Source organism: Gracilinanus agilis, chromosome 2 (genome assembly GCF_016433145.1).
Source record: "Gracilinanus agilis isolate LMUSP501 chromosome 2, AgileGrace, whole genome shotgun sequence".
Classification (NCBI taxonomy): domain Eukaryota; kingdom Metazoa; phylum Chordata; class Mammalia; order Didelphimorphia; family Didelphidae; genus Gracilinanus; species Gracilinanus agilis.
Window position 1 is genome coordinate 625,862,344 of NC_058131.1, and position 23,586 is coordinate 625,885,929.

At 37.4% G+C, this 23,586-nt stretch overlaps 1 protein-coding gene across 1 annotated transcript in view; it reads left to right on the forward strand.

Moving 5' to 3' along the window:
• Window positions 1-2,852: 2,852 nt before the first annotated feature.
• The window catches only part of VWA2 (von Willebrand factor A domain containing 2), a 37,245-nt gene continuing 16,511 nt past the window's right edge, over window positions 2,853-23,586 (forward strand). The window contains exons 1-6 of the mRNA XM_044662584.1: window positions 2,853-2,904; window positions 5,863-5,937; window positions 10,054-10,187; window positions 13,795-13,904; window positions 21,086-21,280; window positions 22,544-22,677. Coding sequence (XP_044518519.1) covers window positions 2,853-2,904; window positions 5,863-5,937; window positions 10,054-10,187; window positions 13,795-13,904; window positions 21,086-21,280; window positions 22,544-22,677 — 700 coding nt within the window. The remainder of the gene's footprint in view (window positions 2,905-5,862; window positions 5,938-10,053; window positions 10,188-13,794; window positions 13,905-21,085; window positions 21,281-22,543; window positions 22,678-23,586) is intronic.

The window sequence follows — 23,586 nt, forward strand, 5'->3', positions numbered from 1 at the left end:
TAGTTATTTTGATCAGTTTTCATGTTTTTTCTTTTAATTTGTATTTTGTTTTGGTAGTGAAGATCTACTTTCTTTTCTTTTCACACCAACTCCTGCTGTCCCCTCTCCCCAAAGTGAGAACACAGGAAAATCAAAACCCATTATATACACATATAGTCAATTAGAGCAAATTTCCACATTGGCCATGCCCTAAAAAATATTTGCCTCATTCTACATTTTTGGTCCTTTACCTCTTTCTCAGGAGGAGAGAAATATGTTTCATCATTAGTCTTCTGGAATCCTGGTTGGTTATTACACAAATAAGACTTCAGCAAACTAGTATTCCATTGCATTTGTATAACATAACCTGTTTATTTAGTCCCTAATACATTCATACCCCTTAATTACCATTTACTCATATAGCTCAAAAAGAGCTATAAATCTTTTTGGATATCTTTAGAATTTGTTTTGCTTAGAATGAATCCATCCTTTATCTCACTCTAATTCACTTTCTTCTGTTTTCCACTTTCCTATTTCCCTGTTAAGTGAAATGTATTTCTCTACCCCTTTCTACCAGTTCAGATGACAGTGAAGTTGAAATGTCATCTGTTCCACTCCCTCCCTCCTCCTTGTTTTTATATAGATTTCTATTTGCACACCCTCATTTTTTTCCTCTTTTGTTTTCCAGGTCAATTCATTTTTGCTATGAGATTTCTTACATTTTCTTCTATTTTACCAGCATTTTGATTTTGTTTTAATATTTATTGTTGCTTCATGGAGTTATTGACCTCTATTTGATTTATTCTAATTCTCGGGGAGTTTATTTCTTTCTTTTTAAATTTTAATAACAAATTTCTGCAAAAGGTTTCTGAAGTTATATGATCTATATTGTCTTCTTCCCTTTTTCCCTCCCCTCTCCCAGAGCTGACAAGCAATTCAATCATGTATTACCATGCAAAAATTTTCATATTATTCATTTTTGTAAGTAAATAACCTTATAAAACCAAAACCCTAAAACATATATCCAAATAAACAAGTGATAAATCATATGTTTTCATTTGCATTCCTAAGGGAGTTTGTTTCTTGAGCAAGGTTTTTAATACCTCTTGTGCCAAACTGTTAATCTTCCTTTCTAATTCTTCCTTCCATTGCTCTCATTTCTTTTCCAATTTTATTCCTTAGGCACTCTCATTCCATTGATTTTTTTTAAGTTTACTTCCTCCTTTCTAGGAAGTCTAGTTGAGTTTGTACCCACCCTGTATTTTTCACTGAGACGATGCATGTAGCTGTTTTAGAGTCATTTTCCTTTATGTTTGGTTCCTGAGAATCCCTGCCACCATAATAGCTCATCATAATAAAGTTCTTTTTATTGTTTTCCCATTCTTTCCAGTCCACTTCCTGACTTCAGATCTGATGTTGGGTCTAGGCTGTGTGGTTTTTCTGGAGGATAGGTATTGAATGTTATGCTATTCCAGCATTTCTGGAATTGGCTGAGGACCTGCAAGTTTTCAGCGCTCCCAACATGGTTTGAGCTGATCGCTGCTGGACATTCTGAAGGCATCTCAAACATGTCCAGGTTTATAATCCTGGTGTTATCCTCAACTTCTCCCTCTCCCTCACCTCTCATAGCTAGTCAGTTCCCATTTCTTCCCATTTCTACCTATAACATACATTTAAAATCTGACCCTTTCAAGATATTAATTACCTCTTACCTGGAATATTAAAACACCCTCCCAACTGGTTTCTCTGCTGTGAGCCTCTCCTCGCTAAAATCCATCTTCCATAGAAATGCCAGAGTAATTTTCCTTAAGTATGGATCTGACTATATTATATCCTCAATATACTCCAATGACTCCCTATTGCCACCAAAATAAAATATAAACTCCTCTCACTTCCAAAGCCTTTCAGAACCTGGTCCCAACCTAGCTTTCCCATGTCACTGCTCACCTTCTCACACTCTACCTTCTTGCCAAACTGGTCTTCTCTCTTTTCCTCAAATTTGGTACTACATCCCCACCTTTCTTTGTCCCTTTGCACTAACCACCAACCATGTGTAGAATATGTTCCCTCCCTACAGCTATAGAATCTCTCATATTTCTATAATTTTCCCATATTTCTAAATATCTATATTTCCATTCCACCATAGAATCTCTCACTTTCTTCAAGATGTAGCTTAAGTACCATCTTACTTATAATTTTTTTTGTGGTTCCCTCAGCTTCTAATACCTTCCTTCACTACCCAAGACTAACCAATTAGTCAATAGGCATTCCATTTATTCAGTATCAGACTTTGTGTTAGAATTAGGGACACAAAGGCAAAAACAATCCCTACTCTCAAGGAATTCACATAGTAATGGGGGATGTAACATATAAATAACCAAATACATATCAAATAGCTACAGAATGAGTAGAAAATGATCTCAGGGGGCAGGAAGGCATTCCAGGAAAACATGAGTTTGAAGGGAAGAAGGAAAACATTCAAGGCAGGTTATTATTATTATTATTATTAATAAGACAGGAATGTGTGCTAGAAATAGCAGGTAGGCTACTTAGCTTATGTTTAACTGCCCTAAATTTATTTTGTATTTATTCTGCATCTATTCTCTATCAATTTATATACGTACATGTTGGCTTCTCTAATGGAAAGTAAGTTTTTTGAAGGCTGGGAGTATTTCACTTTTAGTTTTATATTTCATTACCTAGTGCTTGGCTCATAGAAAGAGCTTAAAAATATTTGTTGCTTGAACATGGCCTACTTGTGATGTATGTGCTTAGAAAAGGCAAAACTATCTCTTTGCAGGGGTATTTATTGGGATTGATAAATTACTTAATGGTGATTTTTTTTTTACCCCCCACCATTCAGTTTGATCACCATGAGCTTGATTCTGTTCCTGGAAGCCATCTGTATTTTTCTATTTGGCAAAGGTATGTTCCTATAGTTTTTATCTCAGCCTTCTCATTCATTTTTTTCAATCACTAAGTTCTAAGCCAGAGGACACTCACTCAATGACAGAAAATCTTTAAGAAATCCATAGAAGACGTAGAAATTGGAACAAATCCTCCCGACTATAGCTGAAGAATCTCAAGTTTTGAGTTCTCATTTGCTGCATGCAATTAGATTAGACAGAATCTAAGCAGGTTTGGTGCCACCAAAACCATCCCTGAGGCCTTACATGCCTCATAGAAACCAGAGATGCTGAGGAATTGGGATAATTGCTCAAGACTAATTGTTGATCCACACCCATCTCCCCTAGCTAAGCAATTTGCCTAACAATTTAACAAGCAGCCAGATTATATGGAAAGCTTATATGAGACAGTGTTGTAGAGGGGAAAGGGTACTGAGTGGGGACTTGAGACCTGGAGTTGTGTCCTGGCTCTGCAATTAACTAGCTGTGTGACTTTGGACAAGTAGCCAACTTCTCTGGTCAGTTGTGTTTTCACTGGCTAATGCAGTGAGTAGACCAGATAATTTCTAAGTCAAGTCAACAAGCCTTTATGAGGAGCTTACTAAGTGCCAGGAATTGTGCTAAGTGCTGGGGAGACAAAGGCAAGCTCAGACCCTACCCTGGATGAGTTGACAGTATAATGGTGGAGACAAGTATATACAAATTAGGTACATCCAAGATAAATTGGAGATAATCTCAGAGGGAAGGCCCTGGCAATTAGGAGGACCAAGAAAGATTTCTTGAAGAAAGTGGGATTTCTAAGGTCTCTTTCAGTTTGAAAAAGAATTCTTTCCATTTTGGGGGAGGAAGAGGGCATAGTGAAACCCTCTGTTATCTCTTAAATTTGGCTAAGGTCTTAGAGCTTTGATTTTTCAAAAATACAGAGCTGGAAGAGATCTCTTTGATCCAGACTTCTTGGGAGACTTGTTTCTGGTCACAGAGCCAGTTTATGGAAAAGCCAAAGGTTTAGCTTGGACCTTTTGGCTCCTGAGGTCAATGTGGTTTACTTTTGTAGCATTGTAGAGATGTCATCTCCAGTGTTTACCTCTTCCCATTGCATCCCTTTGAATGGACCAACTTCAGAAGAGTAATGGAGTTTGCTATTTATTTAGATCCTTCAGCAATGAACATATGCATCATTTGCCTGCTTCCCAGGGAATCTTATTTCATTTCACCAGGCTAGCTTACCAGGAGCTGTTGGTAGGTAGTGTAGGGGCTACACCTCAGTTCTGGCACCATGCTCTATTTTCCAGGTACATTGTATATGCACATAAATAGAGAATTAGCTTCAGATGATGACAGGTTTATGATCTCTTACAGGCAAACACCTTTTTTAGTTCTCATCAGAGCCCTGTTCCTTAGAAATAGGATTTGGCTTTGCTCCAGCCTCAAGCCCCAAAACAGCAATAAAACTTTTTTTTTAAAAGAAATAGTCTTTTTTTCTGGGTGTTGCAATATCTTGGGATTGCTTCCCTTCACCAGTCTAGCACTTTAGCTGAAATTATTTGATTTCTTCATTCAACAAACAGATTAGAATACTTTCTCACCCTGGAAGTTCATTCTGCCCTCATGGTCCCTTCCTCAGATTGTATGGTTCTTCCCAAGACCTCTATAAATAGAATAAGTTGATTTAGACTCACTCTTCATATTTATAAAGGCATCTGCATTTGTGTGTGACATTACATTTACATGCCATTACTTTTTACAAAGGCATTAGCATTTGTATTTAACATGGATAAGACAGTTCTTGTACTATTTTTGCTTTAAACAAAAAATATTTAAGGAGGGGAAGTTACTTGTAACACACTCTCCAAATGAGAAATTCACTTTCCTCGTCTGGGTTTCCATGATGTTGGCTCTCCTTTCTTATTGTTTACTAGCATTTCCCCAAGGGTCTTTAGTTGCCTTCACAGATTTCCCCTGACCCCAGCCAGCCAAAGTTTACATTTTTAGGGTAGAAAGATAAGATGTGATCATGCACTTAGGGACAGGCTTTTTCCATCAGAGGTTTCTAGCTGCCCTGCAGAAGCTAACAGAGATATTCTAAAAGCAAAATGAATGAAAACTATCTTTTCAAATTACTTAAACAAATTTCTACATAATAATGAAGGTCTAGGGAGTTGGGATGTAGTCAGGGTATCCCTGGGACTTCACCTTGGTGCAGTGGCTAGAGTGTTAGACTTGGAGTCAGGAAGACCTGAGTTCAAATTCTTACTTAGCTCTGTGATCCTGGACTAGTCACTTAATCTCTCTGAGCCTCAATTTCTTTACTATGAAATAGGGATGACGATAATACTACCTATATATCACAGGGTAAGTTATATGAGGATCAAATGAAATAATATATATGAAGCATTTTACAGACCTTAAAACATTAAATACTACTTTTATTAAGTACATGCTATATATCATATATGTATAGACATTTTATATATATGTGCATATACATACACACACATATATATTATATATAATTATATTGTAGAGGGTTTTTTAAATCTAAATTCATGATTTCATTTGATTGGGGAACTTGGTGTAAAGATCTTACATTGATGTAGTTCAGCAACTTGACTTATTTTACAATCTTAGGAAGTTACCTGAGATCATTGAGAGGTTTCATGATTTGTTCTTGTGTGTCAGAGGCCAGGCTAGAACCCAGATCTTCCTGATTCTGAGTCTTGCCCTTTAGCCATACTTTCTCCCTTCTTATTACCAATATTCTTCAAATAACTGGGCAAGAGATAAATCACATAAAAGCTCTAAGAAGAGCCCATTTCTATTATCTATCCCTTCATATTTGGTAAATTCTATATTAAAGGGAAATATTCTCCTGACTTAATAAACTTTAAATTATATCGTATGTTTATTATTTTAATTATATATGTACTATAAAGTTAAAAAAATGGAATAACTCTTTCCTATTTATTTGCTCCCAAAGTGCTCCCGTCTTTCACTGTCCAGGAACTCCATGCAAACCAGGAGACTATTGTGAAGATTTCATCTGCCAGTCAATGTAAGTTCCTATTTTAAGCACAAAGCTTCCATTTTGATTTCCTTGGGACTATCTGCATGCTGAGATGACATTCCTACTCTAGATAAGTCATCATTATTTTTAACAAAACCATTTCATGACTCACCTCTGGGGCCTTTCCTTTTGACAGTTCACAGATCCTCTGATCTAGTATATGTACAGAACATTCAGCAGTAGTTTTATAGTCGTTTCTTGCAGATTCTCCAGGGTTAGGGTAATCTAGGGGTAAGGAGACAGTTTTAAGCATGTAGAGTGGAGAACACCAGGTAAAGTGGCCACGTGAGTACAGGGGAGGCAACCTTAGCTAATGAGCCACTCCTTGGAATGTAGAATCATAAGTAGAGTTGGAAAGTACTTTTGGAAATTGTCTGTTCCAATCCATAACCTCCCTTTTTACAAACGAGAATTCTGAGATCCAGAAAAGTGAAAGTCTTTGGCTAAAGGAGCATAACTAATTGGTCACCGTGCCTGAATTAGAACCCAAATCTCCAAACTTCAAATACTGGACTCTTCCCACTAGACCATGTTGCAATGAAGTTTTAATTCCATTTTGTTTCCATTAGTTCCATTTTGAAAATGAGATCAACTTATGTTATGATAACACATAACACTTAAGATCATCTCAAATTAGGTTTTACCAGTTAGGGTTTGAAAACTGCACTTGTTATACTTGGCTCTATCCATTTCTTCTGGAAGTCCCAGGGTAGCATCTGAAATAGAAGTCACTGGCATTAAATGAGTATATTCTCTGGTCCTATCCTCACTCGCTAAACTCAAGTTGACTTGCTTGGTAGAGGCGGGAAGAGGTTTTTAATAGTAACAAAAATGTAGCAATAGAATGTGAGAATATTGGTCACCTTGATCTACTTTTCTAGGGCACTTAATTTCAGTTCATATGAACTATTTATAATTTCAGTTGGTGGAGAAAAATAAATAGGGACAAAAAGAAATACACCTTCTTTTCAGCTGTACATGGTATATCCACAAAGATTGACCATGTACTAGGGCATAGAAACATAGCAAACAAATGCAAAAGATCAGAAATAATAAAAGAAACCTTTTCAGATCATAATGCATTAAAAATAATAACCAGTAAGGGCACATGAACAGGCAAATAAAAAACTAATTGGAAATTAAATAATATGATTCTCTAAAATCAGATAGTTAAAAAACAAATCATAGAAACAATCAATAATTTCACTGAAGAGAATGACAATGATGAGACATCCTACCAAATTCTGTGAGATGCAACTAAGGCAGTACTCAGGGGAAAATTTATATCCTTGAGTGCATATATTAACAAACTAGAGAGGGCAAAGATCAATGAACTGGGCATGCAAATAAAAAAACTAGAAAGGGAACAAATTAAAAATCCCCAGTTAAAGACCAAATTAGAGTTTATAAAAATTAAAGCAGAAATCAATAAAATTGAAAGTAAAAGAACTATTGAATTAATAAATAAGACTTAGAAGCTGGTACTTTGAAAAAACAAATAAAATTGACAAAGTACTGGTCAATCTAATTAAAAAAAAGGAAAGAAGAAAACCAACACATCAATATCAAAGATGAAAAGGAAGACTTCACCTCCAATGAAGAGGAAATCAAGGCAATCATTATAATTTCAGTTGGAATAACCATTAAGGATGGCCAGGATGCTTTAGAGATGAGTTCTAGTTCTAGTGAAGAAAAGAATCAGAAGAAATCCTGGGGATCCAGGTCCAACTTTCTTTCCTTCCCAACTTTTGAGAAGTAATATAATGAAGTGGCTGGAGTGCAGATTTAGCATTCAAGGTTTTAAATCCTGCCTTGAATACTTACTAGCATTGTATGACTCTGGACAAATCATTTAACCTTTGGGAAGTTTACTTTTCTCAGATGTCAAATGTAGGGGATGGACCAAATGGTCTCTCAGGTCCCTTCTAGCTCTAGATCTGTGATCTGATCATTCTAAAACCCACACTGAGAGGCACAAATTGTATAACATGTTTTGGAACTTTGTGATGATGATGGTGATGATGATGCTTCTAAGAACTGATTCTTAATATCTGAAATTTTAGTAAAAGGTAATTTTAATCTGAAGTGCTTTTAGGCAAATGAAATGATTTTTAATCTCCCTTTTATAATCACATCCTCCTCATTTCCCCAAATTGCACACAAATATAAAATAGGTTTTTATTTTGTTCAGCTGAGCTGTAACCAAGGGACTGGAACCAGCTCCAACCAGAAAGTCAATTGTTAAATTTTCAGTGTGAACTTTTACAACTTTGAAATTGGCAAACATTACAAATCAGGGCTTGATTTATTGTTCTTTGTTTTTGTTTTTTGACTGTTTACATTTAAAGTAATGGAGAAAATTTTAATAAGGCAGATTAAATTTAAAAGTGTGTCTTGTACTATGTCTACCCCCTCTAAGATCCAGTTGTAAAATACTTACTATTATGTTCCTGCCTTGGCTTAATAAGCTATGTTTTTCTAAAATCAATTTGTTGCTGCACTTAAGCCTATTTCCAAAGTGGCCTTTATTCTCTAAACAAGTTCACCCTAAAACCAGGTCATGCCAGAGCCCTGAGGTAGTTAAGTTTGGAACTCAAGTAGACCATTTTAATGCAATTATCTGGACTGGTTTAATATCCATATTAACTATCTGTATGATTTTGTATAGGGGAAAATGAAATCATCTTTCCTATTTTGGAAAAGTAAGTAAAACGTTATCTCTGTCAAGGAATTAACTAACCGACTTAGAAACAGTGAAAAATATTAGAAAGTTAAGTATCTATGGAATGCTATTATTTTTAGAATGAGAAAAAGTGAGAGCAACACTCAGAATCACATAAATAAGGGGAGTCAGCTGTATTTCCATAGCCTATTTGTTCCAGTTTTTCTGGTATTTTTAAAGGGAGCTTTTTCAGGAGAATTAGAGAAGCTATTTGATGCAGAAGGTGATTAGCTTTTTTCTGGTCTATTTAACGGACATCTCTGTAACTTTACTGGAAACACCCTAGATAAAGAACATGGAAGGGATAGGGCAGGAGCAACAGGGGAATGACATTAAGGACATCAGCTGATCCATCTAGAGCAGAATCTATAAGACAGAGAAGATAGATGTGTTTCTGCCTCTTTGGTCTAAAGTACCAGAAGATGGATCCTTCTCCTTAAAGAGGAAGGGTCAATAAAATGCCCTGATCTTTAAAATAATCTACTTCTTAGTGTGACAGAAAACTAGCCTTAAAGCCAAGAAGACCTGGGTTAAAATCTTGCTTCTGGCACATAGAAGCTCTGTGACTCTGGACAGGTCACTTAATCTCTCAGTGTTCTAGAAAACTCTTTAAGACTTTAAATCACAGAGAAGGTTCCAACCTGTACTATTAGAGAGAAATTTTTTACCTGAGTTCCCTGTACAAGTGAAATCGTAGGGCTACAGCCCTTTGCATATATTTTACATGACCCTGTTCTACAACAGCCAAATCCCAGTCCACATTGGTCCCTTTGTGTTTCTAAGTTGTCACATTGACCAAGACTCCATGGTTATTACTCCTTCTTCATAATCCTCAGACATGTTACAGTTTATTTATTTTGGTAGTCAGGTTGTTGGTTCCTCTCTCTTCTGCTGGGTAACCTTCACATCTATATCCCTGGGAGTAATAACAGCTCACATTTATGTATGATCTAATAGTTTATAAAGTGTTTTTCTTCCAATAATCCTACGATGTATGGAATAAAAGTATTATCCTCAAGTAAGAGATGAGGAAACAAAGTCAAAGGATTTAACTGGCTAGTCTAGGTAACAAGGCAGAGGCAGCTCCTGAAACCAAGTCTTCTGATTCCTTAAATTCAGGGTTGCTTCATTTTAGGTACCAAACTTATTTTCTTTGGATATTTACAGACCCTCTATGCTGTCAACATAGTAGGAAGTATGGTTCCCCAATTGGTTGCAAAGTGTAGGTCAAAGTCCTAAAATTATTGCTTGCCAGGGTGAATACTGCCAAGACAATGTTCAAAGTTGTTAATATCAATTGGTATTATTTCTGGAGGGAATCTCATGTGTTGATTTGGTCTGTAAATGATCCAAATTGATACCTAGATTCTTCTCTTTTCTAGTGATGCAGTGTTCTGCTGCCCTGGATGTCCTGTTTGCCTTGGATGGCTCTCACAGTATTGGGAAAGGAAGCTTTGAAAAGTCTAAGTACTTTGCCATCAAAATGTGTGATGCCTTGGCCATCTATCCAGATAGAGTGAGTACCCATTTTTTTGGTCTTTATAAAACTCCCATTAAACCTAAAAACCTTAACTTTATGATCCCAGGAATAAGACTGGCCCTTTCCAAATTTACAGACCCTCTCCCCTTAACAAATTGGCTGAAATTAGCATCTTTGTATACAGGTAGTACCTCTTCTTTGTGAATAATATGTGATTTGCTTGGATCTCATTTCTAAAAATTGGCAATTTCATTGGGAAAGCCATAATTTTCTTGAATTAGAGATCAAAGTATAACATTTAGTGTGAACAAGAAAGCAGAATTCTAAGCCAACATTCCTAGGTTAATCCCAGAGAAACCAACAGGCTTTTTTAATTAGGGCAAATCTTTTCCTGCTTTGAGGTATCATTATGGGAAGATGATCATCTTACACTAGTGTTTGACCTAGCATAGAATTCAACACCTTTACCAATATAGCAGTACCTATATACTGAGCAACCCTGGCTTAAGGTGGACCTAGGACAAGCCCTGGCAGGGAACAGGCATGTTAGATACAGTTGGAGAGTTTTTGGACATATCACCATGCCAACCTACTTAAAAAAATTTTTCTTTCAATTAATAGACGTTTATTTTCTCTCCCTCCCATTTTTCTTCACTGGTGCTCCCCTCTTGTCCAGCCCCCTAACACACTGAGGGAAAAAAAAGAAAGGAAAAAGAAAACTTTTGTAACAAGTATGCAATTGAGCAAAACAAATTTCTATATTGACTGTATCTAAAATGGGTGTCTCATTCTGTATATTTAGTCCTGGTTTCCTTTTCATAATTTAATGTAAACATATAAAGGGAATCACTCTGACAGGCAGATCTCAGCTGAGTCTTGGAATTTTAGAGGTTAGAATTGGAAGAGACCCCAGAGTATGTATACTCTTTCCATCCTCTTCTTTCCACAAGCAGTCTTAGATCCAGGGACCCTCAATGAATTGTGCAATTCACCTCGCCAACTGGAGTGCCAAGGAGAATGCTGCTGATCCTTTGATTTCATGTGAAGTGGTAAAATAAAGTTAGTTCCTAGCTCTATGGCTATGGGGTACAGATTCCAGTTTGTGATTCCTCCTCACTGTGGAGGGAGGCAATGACACTATGGCATATTTCTTTAGAAAATGGTTCATCTATCACTTGGCCTGGACCAGTGTTGGGGTGAGAACTTTCACATTGCTGCTGCTCTAGACAATTGTCCTCAGGAATCTCTGGAGCCTTTCCCATCTGACAGACTCTGGTTAGAGCAGCCAGTCAGACAAACATGGGTGAAATTTTTTCAAATCTTGTTCCCCATGTCATCAGCAAAAACAAAAACAACAAAAAAAAGGTCCAATATTTTTTGAGATAGAAAGTGCCAGATGACATTTGGAGTATCTCCATTCTAAGCTTCACATTTTGAAAGATGATGTTAAACTAAGAAGGGTGACTGGGATGGTGTGGGAACTTGCAACAGTGTTATCCAAGGAATGGTTGAATAGAGGAAGGACTTGAGGGATGAATAGAATAACTATCTTCAAAATATATAAAGAGTGATCATATAAAAGAAGGAGGAGACATATGGCTCCATGGAGCAGAACTTAACTCCTGAGAGGCAGATTTTGGCTTAATATAAACATCTTTCTTTTTTCTATCTTTTTTTTAAACCTTTACCTTCTGTCTTAGTATCAGTTCTAAGATAGAAAAATAGCAAAGGCTAGGCAACTGGGGTGAAGTGATTTGCCCAGGGTTTAGAGTTTGGATGAGTTGACTTTTTTAAAAAGTTCATTTCTATTCTGAGGTCCTATGTAGTTGTAAATGTCCGATTGAATGGGGATCCATTGGGTTTTCAGGACCATCTGATCTGCTTGGTCTTTCCTTCCTTTTTTCCAGTACTATTTGTACAACAGGATTTAGCTTTGTCATCCCTATGTTTTACAGGTCTTTGGCTTCCTCTTATTACCTCCAAGGAAGAGCTGATGATTTGTAACTTACTTTGCTTTTAGGGAGGAAACTTTGAAATAAACAGAAATTAAAGCATTTTAGTGCTGCCATTTTGCAGGGGGTGGATTTAAGGTATTTGAAGTCTTCCTCTTGGCAAGTAACAGCAGAGAAGTTAACTTCCCATATATAATATGATAATTATACCATGGTCTAAAGAGCTATGTAGACCTTATTCTCATACACACCAAGAACCAAGGTAGGGGGAAAATAACTATTTTTCTTCCAAACCACCAATTATGTTAAATGCCTTAACTTTTGAACTGCTGATTTAAGCTGTCTTCCACTTATTTGGAAGCCCCACCCTTCCTGCTTAATCCTGTAAACAGATTTAGCTGTTTGTCTCAAAGGATGTCATCTCTTGCCCCAACATGACCCAGAGCAATTTCTTCCTGGTCTTTGAGTCTTACCCTAATGCTCTGTCTTCCAGGGGCAGCATTTTTTCTCTTTCCTCCAGTGGCTTAACTTTCTTTCTACTCAAAATGCTGAATGTTTACTTCTCTGAACTCATTTCATCTAGAAAGGAAAGCAGATGTGCTGAGTGGAGCCAGAGGAATACAGTATGACTAGTTGAGTAAAATATTTTGATTAGTAATCTCAAAACAATATTAGATACTGGACCAAATGAACTAAATGGGAAATGGAAAATGTGGTTGTCTATTTGTCAATAATTTCTCCTATTTCAGATTTTAGTCTCAGTTGGGTACTACTACTGAAGGGAAAGGCAACTGGAAAATTGTCTAGGAATATTGTTTCTCCTGAGATTTTGGATAACAAAAGATTGGATGGAGGGCTTGTGTACCAGAGGTGAAACCTAAAACTTTACAGCCCACTTCATATAAAACATTTTTTCTGTTTTTTCTGTTTCCAGGATTCAGAGATTGGTTTTACTCAGTATTTCTCTTCTACTCAGTACACATTGGTGTTAAGATTAAAATTCCCTGGAACCAATATCTTAATTTAAGGGGACTTCAGGCTTTGTTTTTAATTCAGTCAAAGGGCTGAACTAAAATCCAATTCACTAGAGAATGCATTGTTTTCAAATTCAATATGAAATTTTCCTTTTAAAAAAGAAAAAGGGGAACAGATTAGTGTTAAATCCTCACACTGCTTCTATGTGCCTTAGCAGATACTGTCTTTCCTCCTCATGAAGATGCTAAAGTTTGCTTGAAGGTCCCTGTACCATCGACACCTTGGCATTTTTCAAATTAGTCCCTAGATCCTGCCCTGTATTTGTTTCAGTTTGGACTCTTAACCAGTTCTTAGCCCTAGATACTATGGATTGGGAGCTATTCATTGTTCTGTAGCTCTAGAGGTATCTCATGGAATGCAGTATGGCTGGTTATCCAAAAAGGGGATCCTATGAATTGGGTGATTTTTAGGTGAAGACATGCTATTGAAGACAGGTGTAGCTTCTCCGTCTCTGTAGCCTATCACGTGGCATAAATGGCAGTGGGAGAAGCCCATCTGCAAAAACTCACTACAGATACAACTCTTCCCATTCATTTTCTCCTTAATTCTGTAAAAAAAAATAATAAAAAATCTTTGGGATGAATTTTGTGGTTGCTGATTGGCGTAAAGTAGAAAGTAAACATTTTGTTGTCTCAAATTCAGTGTTTTCCTTGCAGGTCAGAGTGGGTATATTACAGTTTAGCTCAGTTCCTCAGCTGGAATTCCCCTTGGATTCATTTTTTACCCGAGAGGAAGTAAAAGAAAAAATCAAGAAAATCGTTTTCAAGTAAGTATGATTTGATAACCCCAGGATCTTAGATGTTGGTGGCTTCTAAGATGGCTCCTCTTAGAGGATTTTGATCCTTCTCTTACCCCATGCTGGCACGTGTTTCACACAGTTGTAGCTTTGGGGACTGAGGGTAGGAATTGCCATTATTTATATATTTATTTATATCATATACAACTGTGATGCCATATACACAGAGTATGAAATCAGTTTAAATTTGGCCTCAGACATTTATTAGCGATGTGATTCTGAGCAAGTCATTTAACCTCTGTATACCTTAGTTTCTTCAGCTCTAAAATGAATATAATAATAGCACCCATCTTGCAGGGTTCTTGGGCGGATCAAATAAGATGATATTTCTTTTAAAAAAATGCTTAGCACAAATGCCTTACACATGCTTCTCTCTTCATTCTCTCTCACACCCATTGGATTGGAAAAGGATAAATGTTCTAATTTAAAATTTTTAATTTTAAGAAAAAAAGAGAATGGAGTCTGTAATTCAAAGGTTGCTGAGCTTCACTTCAGTTCCTGGCAGAATTTCAGAATAAGTTAGATGATTAGGGAATGTCTAAAAAAGGCAAGAGTGATCAGGGATCTAAGGAACAAGCCATGGTACACTAACCTTATTTCCTTCATTGACAATTACTAGACTGGTAGCTTGGGGAAACACCAGAGATACAATTAACCCTGATTTTAGTAAAGCTTTTGATGAAGTCTCTCTTGCTGTTCTTGTGTCAGAATCACTGAAATTTTGTGTTGAAGTAAAGCTTAGCATGTGATAGAGGACCTTGACTTTGGAAAGTATCTTCCCTCCCCACATCATAGCCCTTGTTAGATTAAGCTTATAACTGTAGAACTGGGAAATTTTCTTATTTTTATTTTTTTAAAAAAACCTTATCATCTGTCCTAGTATTAGTTCTAAAACAGAAGAGTAGCAAGGATCAAAGATTTTTAGAGCTAAAAGGTGCTTTAAAAATGATCTAGGGCAGCCTCATTTTAAATATGAGGAAATGGAGTCCCAGAAAGGTTGAGGGACTTGTCCAAAGGCATCATAGGCAGTTTGGTGGCAGAGCTGAAAACAGAAGCCGGCTCTCCTAATTCCCAGGTCAGGGCTCTTTCCACTGTTAGGCAAACCCAGTTGAAAACAATTGAAATTAGCCTCTTCATTGCCCATTTTTGGAATAACTAAAGTTTTCATTTTTGAAGTAGTCTTGTGATTTCATTGATAGGGGGAACTCCTCATAAGAATATGCCTTCTACTAATTCAGACTGGTGCCTTCTTTGTGATTTATAGTTTGAGAGAGTTTTCAGGAGCAAAGGAAGGTTAACACATCAAAAGTAGAAGTCAAACTTAAGGTCTTTCAGATTCTGAAGCCAGCCCACCATCCACTAAATCACCATTGGTGTCAAACTCAAATAGAAATAGATCCTTGCCTAGCCACATATTCACTTAGGAAACCATAGGTAACGTTTTGTTTTATTATATTTTTATTTATTTTGTTAAAACATTTGCCAACTCTCAGGAATTTTGGAGGCAGCCAACATAGCAGACTATTTTGCACTGCCCCATACTCTCTTTCAACTATACTTTTAAACACATTTAAAAAATTAAAATGTTAAGATTATGTTCATTCAGAGCCATTGGTGATGGGGATCCTTTTTTTGGTCAAAACCAGTGATATTTAAAAGGTGTTTAAACAAGTCTTTTTGTGATCTCTGTCCTTTGTTAGAGGAAAGAGCCATAACAGGCTCTTTGTGTCACCACCTTGTTTCAAAGGTTATGGAAGGCAATAGTGACTTATTTCTGACCACTCTTAAGGGTCCTGGAGGACACTGAAAATGAGGTTGTGCTGAGAGTCTGGAGTTTAGCATCATGATGAAATCTTATGAATCAGAACAAAAGAATGTTGACAAAATGATGACCTCTGCACTGGTTGTTTATCCCTCTTACAGATGAAAGATCTAAATGTTGGACTGGATCAAATAATTCTAGAGGGAAAAAACCAGAAAATGCTAGTTTATCTTTTTCTCAGGGAAAAAAAAGAAATCTCGAGGTCCAGAGATAACCCTGGCACTCTGAGTCCCCTTGATGAAAAATAGCTTTTTAAATGATGATCTCAGTTATTTTCATTCAACGCCAAGAAGAGAAGTGAGCAGTTGTTCCTTGTAGATAGTCTCCAAAAGCTAATGAGGCCAGAGTTTCTGGGCAGGAATCTGAATGAATTAAAAGACATGTAAGTTTTAGTCTTCCATAGTTACAATTAGACTAATAACTGATATTATTATAAACTATATATGAACAAATAATGTTGATATTTATTATTCTTCTGAGTTTGCAAAGCGCTTTGTATAAATTGTCTTATGTGCACCTCAGGACAGTGCTATAATTACTGTAGATTAACAGGACTTGACCATCTTCACTTGCTAGTAAATGTTGGAGGTGGGATTTGAACCAAGGTTTTTCCAATGCCCAGTGTAGCCCTCTATCATCTACCACAACCATTTCAGCTCTGAGAATTGGCAAGTGCCTATATTCAGATCTTTAGGAGAGGAATCTTATCTTTTCAGTCTTAGAGGATTATCCTTTGAAAGGGAGGGCAGAATCTCTAAGTAAGTCCTGGAGCAGGGCTCTTAGACTTTTTGGCATCATACACCCCTTTTTCAACCTGATAGAGCCCTTCTCTGAATACAGTATTTAAGGGCATTAAATAAAATGGCTAGGATTAGAAAGGAAACCAACTGTATTGAAATGGTTACCAAAATAGATAAGTTTTAAAGTTCACAGGCTCTCTGTTAAGATTTCTGATGATAAGAGATTATTGTGGCATTGGTTTTGAAAAAATCAGATTCTTTAAGAGCAATAGCCAAAGTCTATCTTTAATTTTAAATAAATTTAGTCCCTTAAAAATGAAAATAAAATCTCCAGTTCTGGTCCTGACCCTTCTCCAAGTTGAATGACCCCAGATTCTAAAGTCAGAAACCACCCCCTCACAAACTAAGCAGAGCCCAAACTCCCCAATACTTGCCAAAACTTTTTAGGTCACTTTGTTTGGTGGGGAACAAGAAAACAGTGGCAGCACTGGGTGATTAACTTGGAGTGGGAAAACCTCCCTGTGCCATTTGCTGTTACTATGAGAAAGTCATTAAGCCTCAGTTTCCCAGTCTGTAAAATGGAAGCAATAATGCCCATATAAGCTATCCCATAGAGTTGTTACAAGTCTCAAATGAAATAATATATATTAAGCTCCTAGAAAAAGAATTCTAGTGGTACATTGAGCTACAATATAATCCCTGTGATATAACCAGATTGATACCCCAAATCATAAAAACTGACTTTTACATCAGATTTTAAGGTCTGGGAAGTACTTCTATGTGCTATCTTATTTGATCCTCATAATTGCCTTTGAGTTGAATGCTTTTGATATCATTATAATCCTCATTTTTCAGATGAATAAAACAAGTCTGAGGTTAAGTGACTTGCTCAAGATCAAGTGGTAATTGTCTGAGGCAGGATTCAAATCCAGGTTTTCCTAATTTGAAGTCTAACACTCAATCTTCTATGTCAGTGGTGTTGAACACATAGCCTACAGTCTATTTATGGTGCCCAACATTCCCAAGTACTGCCCAAACCAGAATAAAATGTTGTTTCTATCTAATTTTAATGAATTGATGTATTAATGATATCTATGCCTATATAATACATAAAACATGTCATTTTTAAACTCAATATTGTATAAGTGGAGATCTTGAATCCCTAAAACTTCCCTTTCTGTATTACCCAGAATAATTTTCCCTTTATCTACGTTTGTGTCCTCACATTTGTATATAGTTTGCTGTAACTCCTCCCTCTTTCTCTGTTGCTTTTGGGAGCAGGCTCGTTAGTATTTTTTAGTTAGCTTTTTTATTAGTAAAACTTTATAAAATATGATATTTAGTTCTTTGCATATTAATTTTAATCTCTCCAATTTGAAGCAGCAGGGATCCTTATATATGATTTAGTGGTGTGCATTTCTATTTGAGTTTGACACCATTTATTTTTTTAAAACCTTTGTTTTCTAAGAGGAGTCAAGAATAAACCCATTGCTGTTTACCATTGTCATTGATGGGGAGATGAGTATACTGGGACGGGGTCAGGAAGGTCCTGAGCTTTCGCTGGAAAGAGCTAGACCCCACAGTCAGAGAGGGGAGCATTCCTTCAGCTGTCCCATCATTTGCCATAGTAGCTTCTCAAGTACCCTTCTTGCACAGCCTGAACTTGTGATGTAGGTATCTCATGATGGTGTTGCACTGGTATAAGATGAAGTCTTCATCTGTGAACTTGGGGATCTGCTTTGGAGGCTCCTCAATATCCAGATCTCTGGTTCTACTGCCCTTCCAGGTTCGATCCTGGTCAACGAGCAGCTTTCATTATGGCTTCACATCCACTTTGGACGGTGAAGTAGATGATGGTGGAGGGAGACGTGCTGGATAAAGGAGCACAAACAGGAAAGTCTGCCTCCTATATTTGGATCAAAGGGGTTAGGAATTCTTCTTACTTGACTCTCAGATCCCGAAATTGTGCCTCAGCCACAAGTGAGCGGATGTGGAGAAGGAGGCTGGAATCCACAGGGGAGATCAGATAAAAGATGTCCTTTGGCAGGTGTTCAATCCAAAAGAATAATTTAAAAAAAAACAATTGCAATGGAAAATGTGTTATGAAAAATAAGAGAACAAAGAGCTACAGATAGTGAGTATTTTTTATTTTTAGTTTCAGTGATTGAGAATGCAGGATGGAAAGTCATGGGCAAGCAAACAAGGAGATGCTTGCTTTCGGTAGAGTAAGCACGCCTTGATGAGGTCCTGAAACAATGGTTTGGATTAACTACTTTGATAAAAGTCACCAGGGAGTAAGATCATAGCCAGGACATATGTATGGCATCCTCCCTTTGACACAAAAGCTGATATTTTAATAAGTTAATTCTTAGCTTTTAGGACGATGATCCTTTGGGGCTTTAAGTGAGAAGAAAGCTAAAGAATAATTTTCAAATGAGAGAACAGATTGCTCTTAAAGATTCAGATCTTATCAGAATTATCTTTCCAACTACATAAGGCTTGTTGAGAATAGTTGCCATTTTTGAAGACCATAATGGCCTAGATTAATTTTGATATCAGCAATGTAGTCAAAGTTGGCATTATAAAGTGTTTAGAATATACCATTTGTCACAAGATTACTGAGTATCTTTGAGTGAGACCCTATGGCAAATGATTCAAAAACAGTGACACCTTTCTACGGTGCCTTAAGGTTTGCAAAATATTTCTTCCACCATCACCTTATGATTAGGGAGGGCAAGTAAAATATTATGCCCATTTTACAGATGAGGAAACAAATGCTTGGAGAGATTAAACTACCACATGTTGCTAGTGACAGAGACACGATTCACTCTCTGGTCTCTTAAGTCTACACCCTATATACTTTTTGGCTATACCTCCCTAACATTCCACAGTCATCCCATTTGCTAAATCCAACAAAATGACATTTTCCCTCAAGTCAACACCAATGCCTGGCAGTTTGTACCAAAATGGAAATGCTTTTAATATAGTCTTTGCACTCAGTCATATTTCTTATCTGAGGATCAGCCTACCTAAGGATAGAGTGGCTCATCCTTAGCGGGTTGGCTACTGGGTGATGAATTCGTTGATCATAACAACCAAGAAAATAGATTAAAAATTCACTTCTATCTCCAAAGCATTGGCAGAAAGGAAGAATAAGAGAATTTTGTTTTTATTTTTTTAAAGAATCCCACACTTTTAAGAACATGTATTCCATTTAACTGCTGACATTCTAAATTCAAATCTCAGTCCAATAAGCAGCAGAAGAAATAAATCAGATCCATGTTGATGTTGCTGCTTTAAATGTGTAGTACCCCCTTTGGCCTGCTCCCCAGCTTGATGTATCCTTGTCTATTCGATTTATGACCCCCAGTTTCTCACCCTGTGAGGATGCATTCCATTGATCTGCTTCTTATAAACAGTTGGAAGATATAGTTATTTTTTAGAAAAGGCATTTACTAAGATGACAGAGTGATAACAGTACCTACAAAGCATTTTCCATATAAACCTGGGGCACAGTCTCCCACAAATATGTGCAATGTCCATGGGAAAAGCTCACACTTGTAGTACATTGATAGTTAGAACACAGCCTTGAGCTGAGGAGCAAGCAGAAAAGACTTGCAAGTTACTGAAAAAACTGACATAAAATCTATACTAAACTAAACACAAGTATTTGCTTCTGAGAACCTCACTAAAAGCCTTATAAATTCAGCTCTTAACAGATTTGTTCATATGGTTTCCTAGCCCAGAACAGATTAGAAGCACCAAATCGAGTGCCAGGGTGGAAGAGTACTGATGGTGAGGATTTAGGTATCAGAGGCAAACACAATGTTAGCTATAGAAGGGATCTTGGACAACCTGACAATCGTGTGGGAGAAAGAAATACTAAAAAGGAAGTAGTAGGGAGTATTTCTGTATGACTGCACATTTTTAAAAGTGAGAGTAATGTCAGGAAAAAGTTAAATTTATTCAATACATTCCATAAGTCAGGGATGAACCTGAGAGAAGTTTCCATCTAAAATGATTAAATTTTTAAAAAAAGTTTTAGTTTTTTAAAAGAGTTTCAGTTACCTAGAAAATCTGCATGTATGAAAAACATAATTCCCTCAAAAATACCACAACAGGTTTTGTTTCAGATCTCATTTCTGATGCTTACTTGAGCAAGTCACTTAGTTTTGGTTTCCTTGTCTGTAATATGAAGGGACTGGGATAAATATTCCATGAGGGTCCTTCTGGCTCTAGTTCTATGATCTTAAGATATGCTTATAAATTCATAGTTTGTTAGAATTAGAAGGAACCTTTGATTTCAATACCATCCCATTTTACTTTTGAGAAAACTGAGGCTGGTATCCTCAAAGTCTTAGACTTCAGTGGCAGAGCTGGAATCTGTTACTACTCCGGGGCTTTTTCCATCATTCTGTGAAGCCTGTGGTGTTATTTCAATGAGACAACGAATGTTACTTCATTCCAAGTCTACACTAGGAGGAAAATGAACAGTGGAAAATGCTATACATTTTAAATCCTGATCCTTGCCTCTTATCCTCAGCTCATTAACTCTGCCTTCTTCCCTGTTTTTTCCTTTGTGCTTTCAGAGGAGGGAGCACCGAAACAGGTCTTGCTCTGAAATATCTTCTCCGTAAAGGTTTCCCTGGGGGAAGGAACTCTTCCGTCCCTCAGCTCCTTATCATTGTCACTGATGGGAAATCCCAAGGAAATATTGCCCTTCCTGCCAACCAACTGAAGGAAAGGGGAGTCATGGTGTTTGCTGTGGGAGTCAGGTTCCCAAGGTAAGAAACTGTCAGGAAGAGGCATTTAGTTATACCAGCAAAACGGAGAGAAAAGGGACTGGTGGGTACATTTTCAATCCTGAGGCTTGTGAATTCTCAAGTGTCTTCCTCTAGTCACTGGCCAATATTGGCACCAGTTGGCAGTCACTCACCACCTTGGCATCTCTCTGGCTTTAGGGGCTTAGCACAGATTTCCTTGTTATTTCTTTTTTTTTTGTCTCTCTAAGTAGACTGTAATAATAACAAGTCACATTTATGCAGCATGTTAGGATAGCAGAGTGTTTTCACTTCAAATATTTCATTTGGTTATAACTGTCCTTTGAGGTAGATGGAGTGAATATCATCTCCATTTTATGGATAAAGAAAATGAGGCTCAGAGAGATTGCATCTCATACCTCAGGCCACACAGCTAATTGATAGAGCTAGAGCTAGAGAATTCAATTCAATTCCTTCATTCATTCATTCCGTGAACTGTGTCTTGAGGGATACAAAAAGAAGCAAAAGACTTCCCGCCCTCAAGTTGCTTATAATTTGATGAGGAAGAGAACCTGCAAACAAATATATACAAGGCAGCTATTTGCAGGATAAATATGAATTAATTAACAAAGGGAAGGCATTAGAATTAAGAAGGATTAGGGAGCGCTTCCTATAGAAGGAAGGTAGGATTTTAGTGGGACTTAAAGGAAGCCAGGGAGGTCAAACCAAGGCTTTTTGTCCCCAAGTCCCATTTTATTTCCATGGCAACATTGCATTTTTTTTTTGGTAAGATTTTGAAGGAAAAGGTTCTCTCTTTCTCCAAAAACCTTGCCAGTTTAACAGCTACTCGGTGAATGATTATTGATGCTGATGAATTAATAACTAGATCATAGATAGAGATGAGGAGGATTTTAGACTCACTTCATGGATGCAGAAACTTAGATCCAGAGAAGTTAAATTCCCCATGAGTCACACAGCTAGTGTCTGAGAACAATTTTGAATCCTGACTCTAAATCCTTTAAAATATCTTCTGTAACATTCTGCCTGGACTCAGCTATCAGGACTAATGGCTTGTCCTCTTCTAGCTCTTCTGGGAGACAGCTAGTAGACACTGTTCAAGAGGAGACTCTACCTAGTCTAAAAGTCCAAAGACATAAGATAACTCTCATTCACTCGTACTCTCGAACCAGAGATAACCAGACAATCTGTCATTTGATGACCTGGGCTCTTTTTCTCCTCATGTGATCAAAGGGAGAAGAGCCACTTGAATTTCTCTTTTTGGGGCAGGTGGACAGAGCTTCACACCTTAGCAAGTGAACCCAAGGATCAATATGTGTTGTTTGCAGAGCATGTGGATGATGCTACCAATGGCCTTTACAGCACTCTCTCCAGCTTGGCCATCTGTAATGCCACAGCTCCAGGTAAAGCTCTTCCTGCTTGCTTATCCAGCCTCAGGTTTTAGGGAGCAGAGGTGGTCCTCTAAGAGAAAAGTTAGCAATGCCAAGGACAACGTCATAAGGGGAAAGGATGAGAAGATGGCAACTTGCCCATAAGATGCTCTATCATTTTGCCTTCTGTTCCTGCTAGACCAGTGGTTCCCAAACTTTTTTGGCCTACCGCCCCCTTTCCAGAAAAGTATTACTTAGTCCCCTGGAAATTAATTTTTAAAAAATTTTAATAGCAATTAAAAGGAAAGATAAATGCGCCTGTGGCCATCACCGCCCCACTAGATTGCTGTAGCACCCACCAGGGGGCGGTGGCGCCCACTTTGGGAATCACTGTGCTAGACCCAAGCTTCTTTAGCCTTGTCTCATGTATTTATCTGACTTGAAGATGAAGAGGACTTGTTGTTTGAAGTCTAGGCTTGTAGCAGCATTTTGGTGAAGGGCTTATTTTGGGGCACAATAACTTTAGGGCCAGTCCTGAGACTTCCTTACCTAACTACGAGTAGGTAGTACTTCTCTCTCTGTTTAATAAGGAGATAGATCTGGAGGGGTAGAAATTGTTACCCCTTTAGTCCTTCATGCTTCTCTCTTGTTCCCAAAACCAATTTTTTAGCTTCCTTTCTCAACTGGGATATTATGGCAGAATTGATACGGGGTAGGTTTTCTTACTCCCCTTTGTTAATTTTCAGCCTTGGGGCAGGAGAATGGAAATAGTGCCTATGAGAGAAGAAGGGCTTCTGTGCATGTGTGCCTGTATCTATCTATCTATACAAATGACATGGCTGGGGGTGGGGGAGAGAATGGATCGGAGGATGATTGGATTGGAAAGAGTAGTGAAATGCTCCTTGATATACCTTAGCAAGTTCTTAAATATGTTTCAAACTG